Source organism: Acanthochromis polyacanthus, chromosome 17 (genome assembly GCF_021347895.1).
Source record: "Acanthochromis polyacanthus isolate Apoly-LR-REF ecotype Palm Island chromosome 17, KAUST_Apoly_ChrSc, whole genome shotgun sequence".
Classification (NCBI taxonomy): domain Eukaryota; kingdom Metazoa; phylum Chordata; class Actinopteri; family Pomacentridae; genus Acanthochromis; species Acanthochromis polyacanthus.
Genome location: NC_067129.1, coordinates 9,174,310 through 9,196,319, shown reverse-complemented (window position 1 = coordinate 9,196,319; position 22,010 = coordinate 9,174,310). Strand labels below are relative to the sequence as shown.

The 22,010-nt window shown below is 40.0% G+C and overlaps 2 protein-coding genes across 3 annotated transcripts; both read right to left on the bottom strand.

Annotated features, from left to right (window-relative positions):
• Nucleotides 1-34: 34 nt before the first annotated feature.
• Nucleotides 35-7,531, bottom strand: bicdl2l (bicaudal-D-related protein 2-like). Its single transcript, XM_022219839.2, has 7 exons — nt 7,416-7,531; nt 6,735-7,312; nt 6,004-6,123; nt 5,755-5,913; nt 4,470-4,549; nt 4,233-4,353; nt 35-2,865 (listed from the first exon to the last, which is right to left on the bottom strand). Exons 1-7 carry the CDS (start codon nt 7,477-7,479, stop codon nt 2,548-2,550), a joined length of 1,440 nt encoding a protein of 479 aa, XP_022075531.2. The 5' UTR covers nt 7,480-7,531; the 3' UTR covers nt 35-2,547.
• Nucleotides 7,532-15,721: 8,190 nt separating this feature from the next.
• On the bottom strand, nt 15,722-21,585 carry sumf2 (sulfatase modifying factor 2). 2 transcript variants are annotated; one of them, XM_022219841.2, is made up of 9 exons: nt 21,400-21,585; nt 21,170-21,326; nt 20,973-21,087; nt 18,487-18,531; nt 17,925-18,075; nt 16,948-17,003; nt 16,454-16,538; nt 16,114-16,255; nt 15,722-16,012 (listed from the first exon to the last, which is right to left on the bottom strand). In XM_022219841.2, the coding sequence occupies exons 1-9, from the start codon at nt 21,452-21,454 to the stop codon at nt 15,910-15,912; spliced, it is 909 nt and encodes a 302-aa protein (XP_022075533.1). In that variant the 5' UTR covers nt 21,455-21,585; the 3' UTR covers nt 15,722-15,909. The 2 variants fall into 2 exon arrangements, with proteins under 2 accessions (XP_022075533.1, XP_051793135.1); XM_051937175.1 differs by having other exon boundaries at nt 21,170-21,317.
• Nucleotides 21,586-22,010: the final 425 nt, after the last annotated feature.

Genomic DNA, 22,010 nt, shown 5'->3' with positions numbered 1-22,010 from the left:
ATCCACTACAGTCTGACTCAGAGATTTAAAAGAGTTTGTGTATAAGAATTCCATTTATTTACAAGTAACAAATATTAAGGTCAATAAGTCATTTAAGTGTTACAATTTTAAACATTTACGTGGTATATTCACAATCCATTATACTTCATACATACATGAAGTATGTTTCCCAAGAAAATATATAACATTTCCTCCCGACATGTTTTCAAATATGAAAAATACTCTGCTTTAACCCTCCTGTTGTCTTTGTTTACAGGCACCAAAAAATATTGTTTCCTTGTCTGAAAAAAATCCAAAAATTTAGCAAAACAATTCCCCAAATTTCAGAATATTTGCAAAACCTTCAGGACGAAAATTCCAATAATTCATGAAAAGTTTTATTTTTTAAAAAATCACCCAAATTTGGCAAGAAAATTCATATATTTTCAAAAAAATTAGTAAAAATCTTCCAAAAAAAATCCTACAAATATTTAAAGTGATTACATATATATCAGTAAAACTTCTAATATTTTCTTTAAGAACATTCACAAAAAATCAAATTTTGCTAGATTTTGGTTGATTTTTTTTGTGTGAATATTTCTTAAGAAATATTTTTAACATTTCTTTTTCCACCAAAAAATGTTCAAAGATTTTGCAAAAGTGTTGAAAATGTGGACATTAGAAGCTTGACTGTGGAAATATTTTTTCTTTTTCCACATTTTCAAACTTTAAACCGGGTCAATTTGGACTAGCAGGACAACAGGAGGGTTAGTAATATTGTGCGTGATACGGTTTTTCCACAAAGGAAGTTCAGTTACTTTATTAAAATGGCATCTTTGCCTCGCTCCGCACTGAGACATCCAGAATCTATGAATATGCAAATATAGTTTATTGTACAAGTGTGACCGCCAGACACAAGAAGTCTCCTAATCCAATGAAAAGTTCCTTGTTACCTCCGCCAAGGAGGTTATGTGACACCCGGCGTTTGTGTGTCTGTCTGTCTGTCTGTCTGTTAACAAGATAACTCAAAAATGCATGCTCAGATTCAAATGAAATTTTCAGGGGATGTAGACTATGATAAGAGGAAGAGCTGATTTATTTTTGGTGGCAATCCGGAAAGGATCCTGGATTCTGGATCACTTTGAATTTTTTAGTATGTGGTCCAAAATATGACAAAAACATCATAGGTTAGTATGTCGTCCAACAAGTTGGAGCAAGGTGTCCAGATAGCTCAACTGGTTAAGAAGGTGATTCATAAACAGAACTGTGTCAGAGATGCAGGTTTAATTCCAGCTCATGATCCTTTACTGCATGGGTTTCCTGTTTTCCTCTCTCCATGTTGATTAATTAAGAATGGAATAAAATTGTTCATGAAAATATATGTCTTATGTTTCCATGAAAATACAATACAATACTTCAATTTCTAAATTGTACATAAATGTATGTGAATACAATGTTCCATGGGAATGTCAATATCCTTGGCGGAGGTCTGCGCTCTCTGAGTCATAGTTTGGTATGTTGTCCAAAATGTAACTGAAACGTCGTAGTTTAGTTTGTCATCCAAAATGTGACAAAAACATCATAGTTTAGCATGTTGTCCAAAAAATGACATAAACGTCATATTTTAGTATGTCATCCAAAATGTAAAAAAAGTCATAGTTTAGTATGTCGTCCAAAATGTGACATAATCGTCATAGTTTAGTATGTCGTCCACAATGTAAAAAAAGTCATAGTTTAGTATGTCGTCCAAAATGTCACCAAAAACGTCATAGTTTAGTATGTCGTCCACAATGTAAAAAAAAGTCATAGTTTAGTATGTCGTCCAAAATGTGACATAATCGTCATAGTTTAGTATGTGGTCTAAAATGTGAGAAAAAAGTCATAGTTTAGTGTGTCGTCCAAAATGTCACCAAAAACGTCATAGTTTAGTATGTTGTCCAAAAAATGACATAAACGTCATATTTTAGTATGTCATCCAAAATGTCACCAAAAACGTCATAGTTTAGTATGTCGTCCACAATGTAAAAAAAGTCATAGTTTAGTGTGTCGTCCAAAATGTGACATAATCGTCATAGTTTAGTATGTGGTCTAAAATGTGAGAAAAAAGTCATAGTTTAGTATGTCGTCCAAAATTTCAGTAAAATGTCATATTTTCGTATGTTGTCCAAAATGTCACCAAAAATGTCATAGTTTAGTATGTCGTCCAAAATGTTCTAAATCGTATATAAATGTATGTGAATACAATGTTCCATGGGAATGTCAATATCCTTGGCGGAGGTCTGCGCTCTCTGAGTGCTTTTCTAGTCTTATGTTTGTGCACTGAAGTATTTCCACATCGCCGGCTACATATTAGTGCATGGATGTTTTCCAACTAGTTATGTTGTCACAAAAAACTGCTCACATGCAGGTTAAACTCAGATTTTAAGTGAAGCTTCCCCCTTCAGCAGATAAATGTAAAAACAACCTTTGAGTGTTAAACATGATTCAGTAAGGGACGGTAAGAAGCACTTTTATGACTGAAGAGCGACTTTAAGTAGATGTAAGTGTGCACTCAGTGTCAGCACTGTGTTAATCAAGTGACACGTTCCGGAAGCCGTCATCTTCCCGACCGAACTCTGAATCCTGGTCTGCTTGACGGCTGCTCTTGCCCCTCCTCGGCTTCCACCTGAGGCTGGAAGGAGGCGTGCTGGGAGCCGGAGCAGCAGATCTGGAGATTTGCTTCGTGTTGGTAGTGGGAGGGGTTGACGTGGACAGAAGGAAGTTGGATGGCCGCTGGATGGGTTTGTTGCCTCTCCTGAGGATGCCTAAACGAGAACTCTTCTTCTGAGCCTGCTCTGCCTGCTGCTGACTCTGTAGCTGCTGCTGGAGGATCCTCTGAACGTCCTCCTGAGGTGCATCAAGATTAAAAAAACAAAACAGGCTGTCAGGAAATGAAAAAAATACCTGGTATAAAAAAAATCTGCAAATCTACAGTCATGTGTGAGGAAACGTGGCAAAGAAGCGAGAAAACGTGATGATGAGCCAGATTTGAAACCCGTGGGAATGTGACCTAGTTTACATTTATCAAGTCTGTGGATGTTTTTGCTGACAAGATGAAGTTTTTAAAATATAAAATTGTCATAAATAATGGATTTAATGCTTTAGTGACAAACCTGCCATTGATTCGGGGCTTTAGTTTTCACATTGCAATCAACTCACTAACAGAATTAACATGGATGTTTATGAATCATGGATGAAAGTTATTATCTTATGTCTTACTCGCCCTTCATGTTATTCTGGATAGTATATCTTAAAAAGTTATAGTTTAAGCCGATAAGTATTTATTGTTGCACTAATTTATCAAGTTTTGTTTTTGACTACATCATCTCATTCTTTAAATTCCTTAGTTTATGGTGAAAGAAGGTATGCCAGTTATGTATTATATTGGGGAGAGATGAAATGTCAAGTGATTACAGCTAACAAAAAATACTTTTTGAAAAAGGGGGGAAAAAACTGTCACATTGTTGCAATTGTGTGCAACTGCTTGACTGAAATACGGTGAGATGGTACAAAGAAAGATCCATCCCCACATTGCAGCTTTACTAAAAACTATTAGAATACAACAGTTATCAAGAAGATGGAGCTGGTATCGATTCTAATAATACAATTTCACTTTTACTAGAATATAGGCAGATTATCATTTTAAGGGAAGATGCATTTTCAGATGACTCCATAAGTAGTAAGTCAGAAAAATACGACAATCCAGAGAAAGATCTGACACTACATTTTGTGTTTTGTGTCACATTGGGGCAGTAAAATATAAGCAAACATCATATTTGTCTCTTTTCTGTAGGTTAGGGGGAAGAGAAATCTGTTTGTATTTGGAGTGCAAAGCTTAAACAGACACTGCTGCTCTCAACAGTAAACTTGACAAAACTTGCAGTGTGCCGTGTAGTTTCAGTTCGACGCTGCAGGGAGGCCGGTGCTCAGCAGAAGAACACACAGGCCCGAGGCCAAAACACTGTAGCAGGATACCAGCTGGCTTCAACGGCTGTATGTGCTGAATGTAATGTGAGTGAATTTTAATTGTAGTTTGGACCGTGTGTGTTTCACGGTTCAACACCTTCTGAAAGCAGCGTCTGCTTAACACTCATTATATATGGGTGTGGGTGCGTGTGGGTGCCCTACTTTTCCAGATTTCTCTGGCTGATTTCCATATGTTCCTCACATCTCCATTTCACTCTGCTGAAACAGTAAAGCTAGCTCAGGTTTACCTTCCAGGCCTCGACCTCCAACGACAGCTCCAGACGTTTCTGCACAGCCTCCAGCAGCTGGTTGTTCAGTGCCATCAGCTCCGTCTTACTCCGAAGCAGCTCGGCCTCCATCGCTTTCTTCCTGCACAGCGGAACAGAAAAAATGACACATTGCTCAAAATAGATGCTTCCTTTTATTTCTCCCTAAATCTTGATTCATTCTGTTATTTAGAGGCATGTGACTGTGTGTAAACTCACTTCTCTATGGCTTCATCTCTGTCCCACAAGGCCTGCTGCAGAATAGCACTCTCCTCTCCCTTTTTTCCAGGTTTTATTTCCTGAATAGACAAATAAGCAGATGTGGCAGGTTATGTAATGGCACAACTCTTGTTGTTCTTCTTCAACCTCAGTCGCGTCACTCTGTTTTATCTTTATTTTAATACTCACATCTAATCCATGTTTTGGTTGCACACCTTGTGACTTTCTCTAAATGTCTGACGAGCATTCCGTAAATACCAGAGACACTTACTGACACTGTCACCTGGAAACTTGTCAGGCCACTTAGCTGAGCTCTGACGCCAGGGTGGAGGAAATGCTGACCTTTTCTCAAGAAAACAATGAAGAAAGTGCTTCATTAGGAGGGTGCAGAGGCCTCCCACGTGAATATTAATATCTGTGAACAAGCCTCGAGGCAAAGCGGTAAACTCCAAGACTGAAAATGAAGCTAAAAGCTGCTGCTCCTCAAATGACCTCTTCAGCCTAGCTCCAAAAGTGAGTCTATTCTGATAGACTCCTAAGTTAAAATGACCAACCTTACGATAAGTAAAGTTGTATTAAGGCCTAAAGCTATGCAAAATTAACAGACTGGCTGCTGGTTGGTGTCGTCAAAGGACAACTCCTGGCCCAAAGACGCTGTCATGGTCCAACTCAAGCTCCATGTCTTTGTTCTTTTTTTGAGGAACCAGGAGTTTTGAGTTGTTGCCACGTTACCGAGTTCCAAAATTATAATTCAAGAAAGCTACAGGTAATACTCTTGAGGGCTCATCCGCCATTACAAATCCTATGCTCAGGGCTAGATTTAATAAACTACCTTGAAAAATACTGCAGCTCCTTTTACTCATGTCAAGTTAATATAATTTAGGCTGCTCAGTGGTCTAATGATTAATTTAAGCTATAATACTAATCTACACTGTTGGGTGTCAGTTCTAGTTTCCTCCCACATTTCCTGTTTGTATTATTCATGCCATCATTAGTAAAGGCGAGGATACAAAGGCATTTTTGAAAAGAGCTAAAATTTGATATATCAACTAGAAATTGAAAATAAAACTTGGATATCCCTCAGGATTAATAAAGTATCTATCTATCTATCTATCTATCTATCTATCTATCTATCTATGAAAACGATTTCTCACCTTTGTCACTTGAACCACCACTAGTATGAGCAAAGCAAACATTCCTCTGAACAACATGCCCACTAAAATCAACTCAAAGCTAAGGAAATGGTGAGCAGCTTTATTTGAGTGCATGCAGGTGTTGCCCTGACCTGTTTGGTTTGGCTGATGGCCAGTTTGCGAGCCACATTCTGCAGCTGTGCCAGAGCAGCGTCCAGGCAGTTTTCCCCTTCAGACGGCTCCGGTTGGCTGGACTCCGGCTCCGTCAGCGGGTGGAGCAGCCTCAGAATGGACAGAACCTCTTCTGTGACCTGGATTGGAAATGAGTAGAAATAAGGTGTAATAAACCTGAAGAGCTCCGCAGATGTTTGCTGTGTCTTGGTAATGTGTGCAGTCTTTACCCTCTCTCTGTGTTGACTCCAGCCTGATCCCTCTCTTTTCTCCTGTAGTTTGTCCACCTGGGCTTTCAGCTTGATGCTTCTCCTCCGAGACAGCTCCACTTCTCTGCGTACTTCTTTAAGCTGCAGTGAATTATAACAATAAAAAGGCACATAGCCATGTTTTTCTGTGAAGACTATCACACGCCCGCACACAAAAAGCCCAACTTCATTACATTTTAACACTATGTAAACAGAAACTGCTAATCTAGATTCCTGGGTGAAACTGTGGACAAGAAATCCAGTCGTACTGGATGAGAAGTCAGCAAGCATGCACACATGAATGCTTTACAAGAAACGTGCACAAAGACACCCGAGTAATAAAGCTGTTAACAAAGTGTTTCGGACAAAACATTTTATACCAACAGTGTTCCCATTTTCACACTCATGACTACAAATCAAACCCTGTAGTTATCAGGTGATAAAGTGTGACCTCTAAAGTCATTTATCACCACTGCAAGCTGTTCTCTGACATCAGTGTCACAGATACTTTAATCACACTTTATTAAGCAGCGGGGCAAGATTCTTGAACTTGAATCGTTCATTTTGTGCCTGCTGTATGTGTTTGGTGTACTGCTAAGCAACAGCTGAGACTGTCTCCTCCCAGTATTACAGGTTTCATTGTTTGATTAGACTGTTTGCAGCAGAACAGATTTCAACACATATACAACACAATAAAGAGATTGTTTCCCTACCGTTTCAGAGACGTGTCCCAGAGTTCTGCGTCTGCCAAGTGGCTTGCCATTTTTCAGCAGGTCTGGTAAGGTCCCGTCAAAGAAGGCCCTCTGGAAGGGGCTCCTATCTTCACCAGTCAAAGCTCTCGTAGAGTCTCTTGTCCCGTCTGAGGTCAGCTCACCTGAGCTGTCTTTCTCCTCGGACTGTGAGGTGCTGCTGTCATCGTCGGCGCTCTCCCCTTCACCGACATCATTCAAATTCATCTCAGAGAGAACGCTTGAGGTGGTGAATCCCGGCAGAGCAGCAAAGGTTTCTTCTTGCAGGCCATCAGAAACCAAATCCTGTTCATTTCCAGCTTCCTCTGGATCTCCTGGTTCTCTTTTAGTCGCAGAGTCTTTTGGATCCATTTCTGTTAGCACAACAGTTGGTCGCTGAGATGTAGTTTTACTCCTGAGGGAGCCCACCTGTGTTTCATCCACTACTTGTAGAGGTGATACGAGCTGTGCGATGCCGAGGTATCGAGGTCGCAGCCTCTGATTCAGGACGGAGAAAGCCTGAGAGTAATCCATGATCAGCTCGGCAGAATCAGTTGAACCATCTGCAGATAATGTCAGTGATGAATAATCTTGAAGAGCAAGAAGTAGACAGTAAAACAAGAAGGAGGGAGCACAAGAGACAGAATGCCACTGAACCTGTTTTACCTGAACATCTTCGCAGTGTCACACCATGACATGATGTGATGTCAGTTGGAGGCTGTGGCTTCATGTGGTCCGTCTGCGCGTTCTTCCTTCTTTTCAGTCGTTACACAAACACATGACGTGGAAGCATACCAGAGCAGCAGGGAAACAAAGGGAGGAGGACTGCTAATGCTTTGATGTTATCAGATTATTGTGGCTTGACGTATGATTCCTACTTTAAAACGCTGAAGTTTTTATCAGCAAAGTAAAACGCGCAGGTCAGAAAGATTGTGAAGGGAGAAAACAGTCAAAATAATTTAAAGGCAGTCTAAAGGAAGTGAATGCTGTATAAAGTCAGAATCACACTTATGATTAGTCATCAGTTTATTTTTGGTAAAGAAATGCTTCGGGGGAAAACACCAGTTAGTCTTTTCGTGTAGCTGAGGGTACTTTTAGCGTCAAACCTCCTACATACATGAGCAGAGATGAGTCAGCAACCAATGGAATCAAGTTGGCAATCTTAGGGTGAACATTACTGTAATTGCACAAGTTGTTTCCTGGTTGTTTTCTTATTTCAGAAGGTAGTCTAATTCAGACAGCGACAAATCAGTCTAGTTTCTGTCTTAATGCAGCACCAGGAAGTGGTTTATAGTTGTGTGTTTTCCTTGCCAGTGTCCCTCTAAAAGCTGTGCACCAAACTCTGTGTACACTCCTTTTAGCTAGAAGTAGGTCGCCTTTGAATAAGAGAATAATTACACAGGTTGACCAAGTCTTCTGGGTAAAACTGTTTTTCTCTAATGACATCTAGAATAATTAAAATTTTATCATAAATAGGTCAAACCTAAACAAATAAACACTGGCGTCAGTATTAATAGATCAAGTTCCACTGCATTGTTTTTCTTCAGTGCGACAAACATGTCTTAGCACGTAATTTAATCTCATGATCACGTCAAGACCTTTCTCTAAACTCCTGCAGAGTAGCAGAATGAGAACATACCACGCATTCCTGGGGTTGTTATTTTATGAATATTAGTCAATAGTAAGATGGATTATGGAATATCTCTGCAAGACAATGAAATAGGAAGAGAATACATTTTTAAAATAATAAAAACAGGTTAATTTATATTCAAAACTACTGATTTCATCTCTTTGTCCTATATTATTTTAGCTCATTTCTGTCCTCTATTTAATTGTACTTAAATCCTACTTTACATTGTCTCCTAATATAATCTTGTATTTATTTATATTTATCTTAAGCTAACACACTTACGTGCTACACATGGAAACTTTCTTTGCCCAACTCCTTTGTAGCACTCAGAGTTTCTCAGAGGAGTTTTTTGACATTTGGGGAAATCTGCATATTTCCTATCTTGCTTCAGGTTGGATGAGAAGATGAGTAACAAGGTAACAAAACAAAAAAATATGTAATCAGATTACTGATATATTTAGTAAAAAAGACAGATAGATAGTTTCATGATCTTTAGAGACGTTTACATGTCGGAGTGAAAAATTCCATTAAATAAACTGAAAGTTCTACCTTATAGGCAGGTGTCATTAACACAAATTTGTTCTCCGGTGAAGTTGTATCAAGATGGAAGTCAAAAGAGTTGAGATATCTGCTCTCCTTCATGCTGGCCACAAAAAAGTCTGACAGAGCCAAGCAGCTGAACATCAGCCGGATGACCGTCCACAGAGTCGCTAGAGACCTGGCAGCGCTTCTTCTCGCATAGCCGAGCCACATTTGGCTTGAGGGAGGAAGCAGTTAAGACCCTCAGTAGGGCTTGAAGATGCTCATCAGTAAGTCTGGACCTGTACTTGGACTTAGTAGTTCAAGGTGGAGAAGAGCTTTTCGCACAAGTATGTGCTCCCAAAAAGGCACATGGTCCTCTTGAACATTTGGGAAAGCTCAGGGAAGCTGGGGGTCAATTCTCTCAAAAATTGTCCAAGCTTGTCTGTTTTTCCACTCACCTCCCTGAACTTGGCTTTGAGTTCAGAATTGCACTGCAGGTCAATGAGCTCCATCTGAAGCACAGGAGGGGCATCTTGCACATCAAAGGAGAATGGGTCAGCAAAAATTTGAAATGTGGCTCTGTGCGTCTTGAAGCCTGCAAATCTGTGATCAAATTCGTCCTGTAGCTTCAAAATGACCTCAACATACTTCTCACCACTGAATGGTGTGCCTGCATCCACAAGTGCCTTGCATGCTGGGAAATGCCAAAGGTTTGTCTGCGAGAGCTGGGCTTTCCATAACACAAGTTTTGTGGAGAATGCTCTCACGTTGTCATAGGCAGCACTGACAAGTTGTCCCTGGCCTTGTAACTTCTTGTTCAGTACATTAAGCTCATGTGTGATATCAACAAGAAAAGCTAAGTCCATAAGCCATTTGGGATCACTTAGCACAGGAACAGCCACCACATCCTTCTCCATGAAGGCTTTCACTTCTGCTCTCAACTCAAAAAATCTCTTCAATGGATTTCCCCTGCTGAGCCAACGTACATCGGTGAAGTAGAGCACATCCCCATATTCTGACTCCATTTCCTCTAAAAAAGCACGGAACCTTCTGTGCTTCAAGCCCCTGGATCTGATTTGGTTGATGCAGGGAGGTTGATGCAACGACAGACATCACATTGTCAAACTTCAGGCATCTGCTGCAAAGGGCCTGCTGATGGATAATGCAGTGCAGAGCTATGGCCTCCTCCACACTCTCCTCTTCCATTTTTTTGGAACAAGTGCCACCAGTCCATTTTTCCTCCCTGTCATTGATGGGGCTCCATCGGTTGTTATTCCAACAATGCACTGCTTTCAAATAAATTTTGCAGTTGTACACGTCACAACTGAACAGATTTTGTTTTCAAGTGTAATACATAACAAAAAGTGTAACCAAAGTAAATAAATTATGATAATTTCACCAAAGTGCATAAAATGCCAGAAAAATGTAAACAGAAAATGGGACCGTTGCGTAATAACACTAAAAACTAGTGGTGTGCGATACTGCAAGATTTGATATTGATCCGATACCAAGTAAATACAGGGCCCTGCGCATTGCAAGTTCATGGCACCCATCTGGTCCCACCTGGTTGCTTAACAAGAGATATTTACCGACGTTCCCTGAACGCCTCACAGCGCAGACTATGGTACATGCTGTTCAGTAGCTGAGTGATCAGACCACCGTGAGAGCAAAATGTACTTAAATTTACTTATTTAAAAGAGTCAGATGAAGTGTCCTCATTTCAGATTAGTCCAATATGACAGCGATTGATTTTGTCCATATGCTGTTTTCTGTGAGCCGAGAAAACAGCACACGTCAGTGCGCTACGTCTTTTAAAAGGGGAGCGCATTTTTACATTTTAAAGGCCGCGGTCAGTCTGATCCGTCACGGCCGCTGCAGGTGATCTGTATGAATGAGATGAGTTGCAGAACGTGACCGCGCTCCGCGGATCGCCGTGAGCGCCGGCGCGTTCCCCCCTCTACTGCCGCCCCTCCGGGAGCCTGTCTCTCCCCTCCCTCTCCGGTTGTGAGTTTTTGGCCAGTGTTGGCATTATAGTAACTTGGTATTCATTCTGTGAATAAAACTGTCTGTCCCGCTCAGCAGCAACGTAAGCTAATGTGGCGAGGTCGCAACAAGCCTGGCCGATGTCCCGCCCTCAAGAGCCATATACCCCACTGTGATTGGTAGATTCGTTCAGCTCCGCGCACAACACTGAAAAGTGTCATTCACATCAAACTTGCGGGCCGCACAGTTGGCCCGTGGGCCGCGAGTTTGAGACCCCTGTAGTAGAGCATGTCTTCCAAAAACCTTAATATTATAGTATGTCAACCTAAAAACATCATAGCTCTAAAAACGTCATAGTATAGCATGTCGTCCAAAAACTGTCATAGTATAGCGTGTCGTCCAAAAACTGTCATAGTGTAGCGTGTCGCTCTAAAAACGTCATAGGATAGCATGTCGCTCTAAAAACGTCATAGTATAGCATGTCGCTCTAAAAACGTCATATTATGGCATGTCGTCCAAAAAATGTCATACTATAGCATGTCATCAAAAAAAAGTCATAGTGTAGTATGTCACTCTAAAAACGTCATAGGATAGCATGTCACCCTAAAATCATCAAAGGATAGCATGTTACCCTAAAAGCGTCATAGATCATGTCTTCCAAAAACTTCATATTATAGTATGTCGACCTAAAAACATCATAGCTCTATCATAGTATAGCATGTCACTCTAAAAACATCATATTGTAGCATGTCGTCCAAAAAACGTCATAGTATGGCATGTCTTCCAAAAACCGTCATAGTATAGTATGTCGCTCTAAAAACGTCATAGGATAGCATGTCGCCCTAAAATCGTCAAAGGATAGCATGTCGCCCTAAAAGCGTCATAGTAGAGCATGTCTTCCAAAAAACTTAATATTATAGTATGTCAACCTAAAAACATCATAGCTCTAAAAACGTCATAGTATAGCATGTCGTCCACAAACTGTCATAGTGTAGCGTGTCGCTCTAAAAACGTCATAGGATAGCATGTCGTCCAAAAAACATCATGGTATAGCATGTCGCTCTAAAAACGTCATAGTATAGCATGTCGTCCACAAAAAGTCATAGTATAGCATGTTGCTCTAAAAACGTCGTAGTATAGCATGTCGTCCACAAAAAGTCCTAGTATAGCATGTTGCTCTAAAAACGTCGTAGTATAGCATGTCGTCCACAAAAAGTCATAGTATGGCATGTTGCTCTAAAAACGTCGTAGTATAGCATGTCGTCCACAAAAAGTCATAGTATGGCATGTTGCTCTAAAAACGTCGTAGTATAGCATGTCGTCCACAAAAAGTCATAGTATGGCATGTTGCTCTAAAAACGTCGTAGTATAGCATGTCGTCCACAAAAGTCCTAGTATAGCATGTTGCTCTAAAAACGTCGTAGTATAGCATGTCGCCCTAAAAGCGTCATAGTAGAGCATGTCTCCCAAAAAACTTCATATTATAGTATGTCGCCCTAAAAACATCATAGCTCTATAAACATCATAGTATAGCATGTCACTCTAAAAACGCCATACAATAGCATGTCATCCAAAAAATGTTGTTCTATTCCAGCTGTCTGAAGTAGGTGAGGAGCAACACAAAGACAGTCCAAATGCTGGTTTCCAGAGGATTAGACAAGTATTTATTTAAAAGAGTAAGTTTACAACACAACATGTGAGGGGGTTAATTGCAAATGGGTGTTAGTAAAATAAAAATAAATCAGCAGAACTAAAAGTGAACTTCATGTTGACATTGATGGGCATTCCAACCATGAACAAAGTAAAAGATAATCAATACGAAAAAAAAAAACACCTCTTCCTGTTCACCTCTTAAAACCCAAAAACACACCACAGTAGCACCCTAAACTAAAACCACCAATGGTTTCTCTGTTTTCCCTTCTGGACAATTCAAAGGTCCCTCTCTATCTCCCCACACATCCACCAACCACTGGAACACATCTCCAAAGTTCTGCCCCTCAGAAGAAGTGCCGCCAGATGAAGGAGCCTTTTGAGAGGCAGCTGGCATCGTGATTGGACTGTACTTTGGTCTGATCCAATCCAGCTTCAGAGACGGCAGGCGGGACGAGTCAACGGAGGCCGGGTGGACGAAGGCATGCAGCTGAGTACAATCCAGAAAACAACAGAGGAGGAGTGCAGCTACCCAGGGCCAGAACAAACAGAGTAGCATAGTTTGTCTCTAGAAAACATCATATTATAGCCTTCGGTAGGAAAAAAAACGCCATCATATACATTGTATATTGTACAAATAACAAATCAAAGGAAAGAGACATACATTGTAGAATTGTAGTAATTCTGGGCTGACTGATTTACTGATTATCAGTGTCTTATTTTTTACTGATTTACGGTAATAAATAAATTTAAAAATGGCGCTACTTTGGCTCTAAACGTTTATCTACCTGTGGTCGCTCTGTCTTCTGGAGTAATTTGATTGGTTATATGTCACGGATAAAATTCCTTTAAGCAGTACGATGTCATCACTGCTCTGGACAAGGATGCCATGATGAGTATGATCTACGCGTAGCTGGAGAACCCGGTGAAGTTTGAGAAGTTTCATGGCATTAATAACACCCTGAACACAGAGATTGTCCCGAAGTCCGACCACAAAGAGGAGGAGGAGACTCACATCCTCATTGTGAAGGGCTTCCTGCTTTACACCTACAGGCCTTTGATCGACGTGCTAAACCAACGCTACTTCATTTCCATCCCATATTAAGAATGCAAAAAGAGGAGGAGCTCTAGGAAGTCCACGGTGCCAGACCCCCCCTGGCCTGTTCCATGGCCATGTCTGGACCATGGACCTGCAACACAAGAAGATCTGCTCACTGTGAAAGATTACTGAGAGCAGCTTTTTGTGATTTCTATGCAGAACACTATGATGTTTGCTGAGCTGTGCACTATTAAATGACTTAAGAATATGGAATATTGCTGCTGTTTATTATTGTTCTCAGGTTTACTATTAAATGTACAGAGTGCTACTTATTGTATTTTATTGTATTTTAAAATTGACATTACTGCACAGAACATTTCAGATTATTTTACCACAGATCAAAGGTACAGATTGTTGTTCACTGTGTGTTGGGTAGTACTCATTTTGATTTAGACTGATTAGCATAAAAAAACCAATGATGTTTCTGGTTTACAGCTGAGAACTAGTTGCTAAAGATACAGAATATTATTTCTTATTTTAGGTGCGATAATTGTCAGTAAACATTCTAAGAAGTGGAAAATGACAGGGTTGTATATAGTGCTGTTCTTGCACAACATTTGTCACTTAACTGCCCTCAGGATCCTGTCATTGAGCTTACAGGTTTTACATAACAGGCAGATGCTGCAGCTGATGATGCTGTAATTCACAAAAACAAGGAAACAAGTCCATCATAATTTGAATGTTAACAGTCCAAAATGTAAAGGTCATATACAGCTTTCCTATTGGGTTAAAGAGCCAAAAAAAAAAAAACAAACATGAAAAATACTTTGTAAAAGCAGCTTTCATTTTTTCTTACAACTTTTCGGTACCCCCCCAAAATATCTGTTGTACCCCCTGGTATCATAAAGCAGCACTGTTTTAGCTTTTAGGGCAAGTTATTTGAAAATTTGAGCATGTTTATAAGAAGAAAGAAAGGAAAAGAAACCCTCCAAAAGGGGAGATGTACCACACAAAGCTACAAATGTCTCTGAAAAAGCCTGAGTTTTAGATGAATCAGAAAGACATGTCTTATTTTTATACATTCCTTAAATGACAGACATTAGAACCCTTCTATTTTATTTACTAAAGAGGCATTAATTTCTCTCTACAAACACGGCAAAAACAAACCATCAGATGCTAAAATCATACCAGGGAAATGATAAGTTCTGTTTTAAGAAAATTTTTTGAACTGACCCATGTTGGTTTTAAAAAAAAGCTGACTGTTCTGAGACAGATGGCTACAAATGTCAGCATTTGTAATTTTTACACCTGAATTCATGGTTACGATAATTATCAACTTTACATATATTTTTGTAAACCAATCAAATGCAACTACGGCATCCCAAAAATGTGCTGCCTGTGCACTTTGCTGCAGAGTGAAAATAAAAATTCAGTTCAAATGTGGTCTCAAAATGAAAACTGAGAAACGCAGAAACTCTGCAGAGACTTGTGCTCAGTGAAAACATGAGGCTGTTCCGGTGGACTGATTTCTTTTGAAAAATGTGTAAATTTAAAGTAGGTGTCCTTACATCTGTATGAATTGCAAACTGTTCCTATTGGATCAGTGTTACGAGAACAAAAGTTTCCACTCGTGTTTTGCTTTGTGGACATCTTTAGCCTTGAAAAAATCAGTGCCAATTAAAGACTGTTTCACTCTACTGCCTCAATGTTTGTTTGTGTGACGAGTAAAAAGTAACAGAAAGAAACTTTACTTGAAACTCAAAACAAAACTAGAGTTTGGATAAAATGTCTCTTCTGTTTTGTGTAGCAGAATGAGTCCAATCAGTCGGCCGCTCGCCATGAGAAAGTAAACAAAAAGCCAGAGACAGAATTAAAGAAGCTGTGACTAAACTAAAGAGCTGATTTACTCTCCAGTCACATAAAACGCCCAACAAAAGACAGATCACCCAATGAGCAGAAGGAAGACAACCAATGCTGGCAGGCAAAGTGTCCTGTTTCTTCCATCCAGTGAATAAATTCAATGAGACATTTAATCAAGTCTCTTTAGTTGGGCTTTAAAATTACACGGATGAGCTTCAAGTTGTTTATAGAAATGAAAAACAATAAACGCTACTTTTTTTTTAATGAAAGTCATTTATTTCTTAAAAGTTATGGATTTGTATGTTTGCTTTTATTCTTTAAAAAAAAAACAAAAAAAAACAAGTTCTCCACAGGAGACATACAGTTTGTTTCTGTGCTCACTTGATCCCTTACATTTTCTTGTGGTCAACTTTAATTTCAAATGAATCACTGCTGGTTCAAATGAATGAACTTGCTTATTATTTTTCTGCCTCTAACTATAATTCTGCTTTGTCTTTTTTCTTCCCTTGCTTCTGCCCATCGCTGGCAGCACATCTGAATCCGAGGTTGTCAGAGGCAGAGTCGGGAGTGTTGCCCATCCTGCAGGACACAGAATCACAACCATCAGTCAATCAAGAAGAAAGTGTTCAAGTTCTGAGTCTGATAAAAAAAAAAAAAAAAAAAGGTTTCCTACCACTCACCTGGTTGTGATTCGAGCCTTGTGATTGGCTGATCCGTCCACCGTGTCGATCCAGGAGGCGCCACGCAGCACATACATCGGCCTCGCTGCTGGAAAGGGTGTGGACGTCCACTCCCACGTGTTTCCCATCATGTCATACAGCCCTGCAACAACAATCAACACTGTGATTGTAATATTATTAGACACAACAATCAACCTTCAGAATATTTCAGGTTTCTTTAACCTCAGAGAGACATGAGAGGATGATTTTTTTTTGCATTCAACTTAAGGCATTTATTTTACCATGCAGTACTTTTATCATCTCATTAATGTTTTGGGTTTTTTTTTTATTTTTTTTTTACCATAGCTGTTCTGTGGAGGAAAGGCCGTTACAGGAGCGGTGCCATGGTAACCATCCTCTGCAGTGTCTCCATCTGGAAACAATCCCTAAAACGTGCAGAAAAACCACCAGCTCGTTATTACAAATCAGGCTTTTTTCACAAAGATTTTTCTTGCAAAAGAATGAATGTCTGTCTACAGCATCTATTATTATTCACTGAAATAATGAGCAAAGTCAATGCTTATTTTCAGTACTAATACTACTAACACAATGACTTGAAACTCGAACAAAATGACTCAAAACTTGAACAAAATGACTCCAAACAACATACATTTGCCCAATAGATAGGTAGGTTTTAATGATCCAAACTATTTTGCTGCCAAAATTGTATATTTATCCTGAGGAAGTATGCATAAATAAGTAGAAATTTTTCGCATCAGACATGTCGTCAAAGCCTTGTATGAGAACAACAAACTACTAATGCTGCTGCAGTGTGCTTCATCATAGCCGACTGACCTGCCACAGGTTGGTTCTGTTGGTCTGGAACTTGTTCCCCCATGGATAAGTCCGACCTGGAGCATGAAGGGCGGCAAACAACAAAATTAAAATTCCCACGTTCATGATCGTGAAAAGTAGTTTTCCCTCTTTTGTGAAGATACTTAAAGTGTGTTTGTCTAAAACTCTGCCGAAAATATACTTTACAGTTGTTTGCTAATGAAACCCAAAAAAGGTCATTCTTCTTTGATATAACAAATAATTTCTGAGATAATTCTTTTAAAATGCCCTTCAACCCACTTCCAGCAGTTTTGTTTTTCAAATTCTCTGCCTGTTTTACCTGCAGTATCTTTGAAATTATTAAAGATAAAAGTCTGAAATTTTCATTTTTGTTTCACAATGTGCCATTCTGTAATACTGGACAAGTAGATCAAAAAATTCTGTGATTATTGGTGAGAAGAGATGAGAAATAAATAAAGCTATTATGGAAATTTGAGCACACGTTCACAAAACATTATTTTCATTTAACCTTCATAAATGATTGAAGGGGCATGCTATGTGCTAAAAAAAAAAAAAAACAACTCCAGAAGACTTTTTCTAAAATTATGGGCATATTGGACTGATATGGGCATGTTTCTGGTGTTTATCTTTAATAAGTAGTGAGAAATTATCATCAAAACACAAATTAAAATTGTAATGTGTAAAAAATGTGCTGTAAGTGGGTCGACAAGCAAATTTATCTTGGATGGTACTTCATACATCAATCTAAAATTTCACAGATACCATTTCAGATATCCACAGTTTATGGTAAGAAAATACAAGCAGATAAGAGACAGATGAGCAGAAGCCCTCCAATCATGTGAGATGGAATGAATCAACAGATCAACTCACCAAAAGCATCAACACAAAACAACACCAAGTTCTCCTTCTGCTAAATCTATTATGAAGACAGCATATTTCATATTGCTCATGCTTTCAGATTCTAACTGTGGCTCTACCTTGCAGCCCTCCACGTGCAGCCCACTCCCACTCCTCCTCCGTCGGCAGCCTCTTGCCCTTCCACTGGCAGAAGGCCTGAGCGTCGTTCCAGCTCACCTGAACCACCGGGAAGTCCAGGCGCTCCCGGATACCTGAACCGGGCCCTGCAGGCTGAACAGTGGGGGAGGAAGAGGCAGGTACTGTATGATGAGAGTTACAAACAAACTTCCTGAGATTATTTCTGCACTTGTAATGGAAGCAGGTAAACGCCCTCAACCAGCTGACTGTAAAAGAAGTACAAGTTTTTAGCAAATTGAGGGACTTCACACAAATCAAGCAGAATTTAAAAGTGGAAATCAATAAGTCGGTAGTGTGATGTGTGTCTGGTTGAGGGAGACATGAGAAGGAGTTTAGAGGGGAAAGAGAAAAACAAGAAGAAGAAGCTGGCCAGGTCTGACTATTAAAGGCTCTAGTCAGCCCCAGATCAGCTGATGGGTGGCTGCTCCAAGTTCTAACCACGGGTGTGTTCAATAAACAAATTAAGAAGGAGGTCAGCACGACAGGAAGACATAAAACTCTCACCTGTCTCCAAAACACTCGCTCTATGGGCAACCACCAGGGAGCAGACTGGATGGAAAAGATGAAAAAATGAGTCAAAAGTTGTTCACAAGACAGTTAGAAAAAAGGGCCGCTGGTATCATTAAAGTCTAATAAATGCTCTGCAGCAGTGCAGTATTTGTAGCAGATATTTTAAATTTCATAGCATGTCAAAGAATCCTAAGTGCTTCAGTGGAACACAACTGGACTTTTCTTTATTTCTGAGGCTTTCTCAGTTGTGACTAACTGGTTGGGAGTCACAGGTATTTAATCTCATTTCCAAATCCCCTGGCTACTCGACCATTAACAACCCATGACTCACATGTCTCAAGATGTGAATGGTTATGAAACTGCCTGGTGAGGGATGATTCAGTGTTAACGGTGGTGAAACTGTCCAGGGAGGACCCTCAAGACTGCATACTAAGCACCATAGACCCCTGATCTGTTTTACCTCCACTCCTCTCTCAGACCATCTTCTGTGTCCAGAATGTGAACATTTTGTCCTCAAAGAAGTTTTTTTTTCATGTGATTTGACTCTACAGCTGTACAATTTCATTTAGCAGATGCTTTTATCAAAACGACATACATATGAGAGTAGATACAACACGAGCAAGGATCTAGTCAGGAGAAAACAACCTGGATAAGAGTCATAAAACAAGTTGGAGTGTGATAATAGCACTGTGGTGTCTACAGGGAGCGCAGGCATAATAGGACACTTGTTGTTTATGTTTTTGCAGCCTGTCAAGTCTAAAGTTGTTCAGTAAAGAGCTAACATTTTCTTAAAGATCCAGAGGAGCGCTGCAGATCGAACAGAGTTTGGTAACTCTTTCCACCACCAGGAAACCACAGAGAGGAGAAGAGTCTAGCTATCGACCGGCCCCGTTGTGGTGGTTGAATCGGGCGTTTTATGTTGGCCGAGCGTAGTGATCGAAAGGAAGTGTGGACCTGAATGAGAGGGTTCAGGTAGGAGGGAGCTGCTTTCATTGTAGTTTTAAATGCGTGTCAGAGTTTTGAATTTTATGCAGGCAGCAACTGGAAGCCAGTGAAGCAATCTGAACACCAGTCTGTTTTTGGCTGTTTGAAAACCAGACATGCTGCTGCATTCTGGATCATCTGCAGAGGTTTGACCGTGCATGAAGGGAGGCCTGCCAGTCAGGAGTCACAGTAGTCGATATTACGAGAGCCAGTACCAGGAGTTGTGCCGCATGCTGCTCCTTACTAGTCTGTTAGAACTAAGGAGGCCTTTTGGATGAGAGACAGAAAGTCTTCTAGAACCAAAAACCAACACCAAAAAACAGAGTCCAGGTACCTTCTACTGCTGCTCTTAGGATTACCATGCCATGGCGTACTGAGAATCTATATACAGTCAAGCCCAGAATTATTCATACCCCTAGCAAATTTTCATTATTTACTGTTAGTCAACTAGCAAGTCTTTGTGATTGGAAATGACACAGACGTTTCCCAAAAGACAATAAGATGATGTACAGAAGGCATCATGGTGAAAAAAAAAATTCTCAGCTTTTATTTACATCTAAATGGTTGTATTTATATAGCACTTTTATCCAAAGCGCTTTACATGATGATATGTCACATTCACCCATTCACACACACTGATGGCAGGAGCTGCCATGCAAGGTGCTAACCACAACCCATAAGGAGCAATTAGGGGTTTGGTATCTTGCTCAGGGACACCTCAACATTAGCTCGACGGGCCAAGGATCAAACCAACAACCTTCCAGTTACAAGACGGCCACTCTACCCACTGAGCCATGCCGCCCCCATGTGCAGCCCACTTTTACATCTAAAAGTAACTTTAAGTTAAAATTTGCTAGGGGTATATGAATAATTTCAGGCTTGACTGTAGATGTACTGCCAAATTCAGTGAAACTGCCCTGTAACTTTTAATTACTTACTTGAGCTCAAATATCTGAATATTCAAAGATAATAATGTAAAACAAGGCAGGAAAATCTTCGGATGTTAGAAACTGCAAATGAATGAATGCTATCCATCCATCCATCCTCTATACACCACTTTATCCTCACTAGGGTTGCGGGGGGTGCTGGAGCCTATCCCAGCTGACTCGGGTGAAGGCAGGGGACACCCTGGACAGGTCACCAGTCTGTCACAGGGCTACATATACAGACAAACAATCACACTCACACCTACGGGCAATTTAGAATAATCAATTAACCTCAGCATGTTTTTGGACTGTGGGAGGAAGCCGGAGTACCTGGAGAAAACCCACGCATGCACAGCGAGAACATGCAAACTCCATGCAGAAAGATCCCAGGCCCACCCTGGGATTTGAACCAGAGATCTTCTTGCTGCAAGGCGAAAGTGCTAACCACTACTCCACTGTGCAGCACAGTGAATGCTATAATTTATGAATTACTGGCAAATTAGTATCAGGCTATCAAGAAAGTAATCTGATTTATTTACAAAAATGAGAGAGAAACATAAATCCCAGTACCTCAATCCTCTGAGTGACCTTCTTTTTCAGCTCATCTGACACAAAGTCCTGAAACACAAAACTCCAGCCAAATGTCTCAGCTTCAGTTTTGTACTTCTGTGCTCTCACAAAGTCTCTGGAATGAAAGCCGCATCACTGGCTCAGTTATATCAACTCTTCATCATCCATTTTATTATCTGGGTTTACGGTGTTGTTACCTGAAGTCACTATTGGTGACAGGGTATTTGTCCATTTTAAAAGGCTGCACTTGGACCTCCTTGGTGGGAGACTCTCCGTCTCTGCCGTCCTCTGCGCTGGTTCCCATCAGCATCTTTCCTCCGGGGATGTTCAGCATATCCTCTGCAGCTGTCAGGACTAAATAATAAAAATAAACATCTAAAGAAGTCATTTTAATTCAATGTTCATATATTGGTTTGGGAGCTCTTACCCGCCACTGACAGGAAAAACACAGCGAATATCCAGGACGCCATTTTAACGTTCATAGTTTCTTTAATGCTAACATTAATCAGAAAATAAGCTTAAACTTAAATATACAAGTTTTAACTTCTCAAACTTCGATTTTCTGGCAACATTTTTTGTCGTTTCTGTCGGATATGTTTCACTGTTGCAACGGTTCAACCACAAAGAGGTTCCGTGTAAACTAAAGTTCCGCCTGAAAACCGGAACACGAGATTCATTCATTTACTCTTTTTAAAAAAAAATTTCCGTTAAGTTTAACTTTATGCCACACAAAGCCGTTGATTTGTTGGATCGTCGAAATCCGCTAAATTATATCCACGAGTCATTTTGTAAAAGTTTTGTGAGAAAAATTATAAGTTCTGCTAAAATGTTTTAGAAGGATCCGAACTATAGGACATTTTTTGGGATTCAACAGTTATACAAAAGTATTCAGATGCTTCAGTTTCGATTGCAAATACAACCATGTAAAAATACTCCGCATTAAATAAAAAGGTCTGCTTGAGAATAACACTTAAATGGGAAAAAAGTTGGAGCCGCAAAATATGATTAAAGTTTGATTCTCCTTATGACAATTTAATT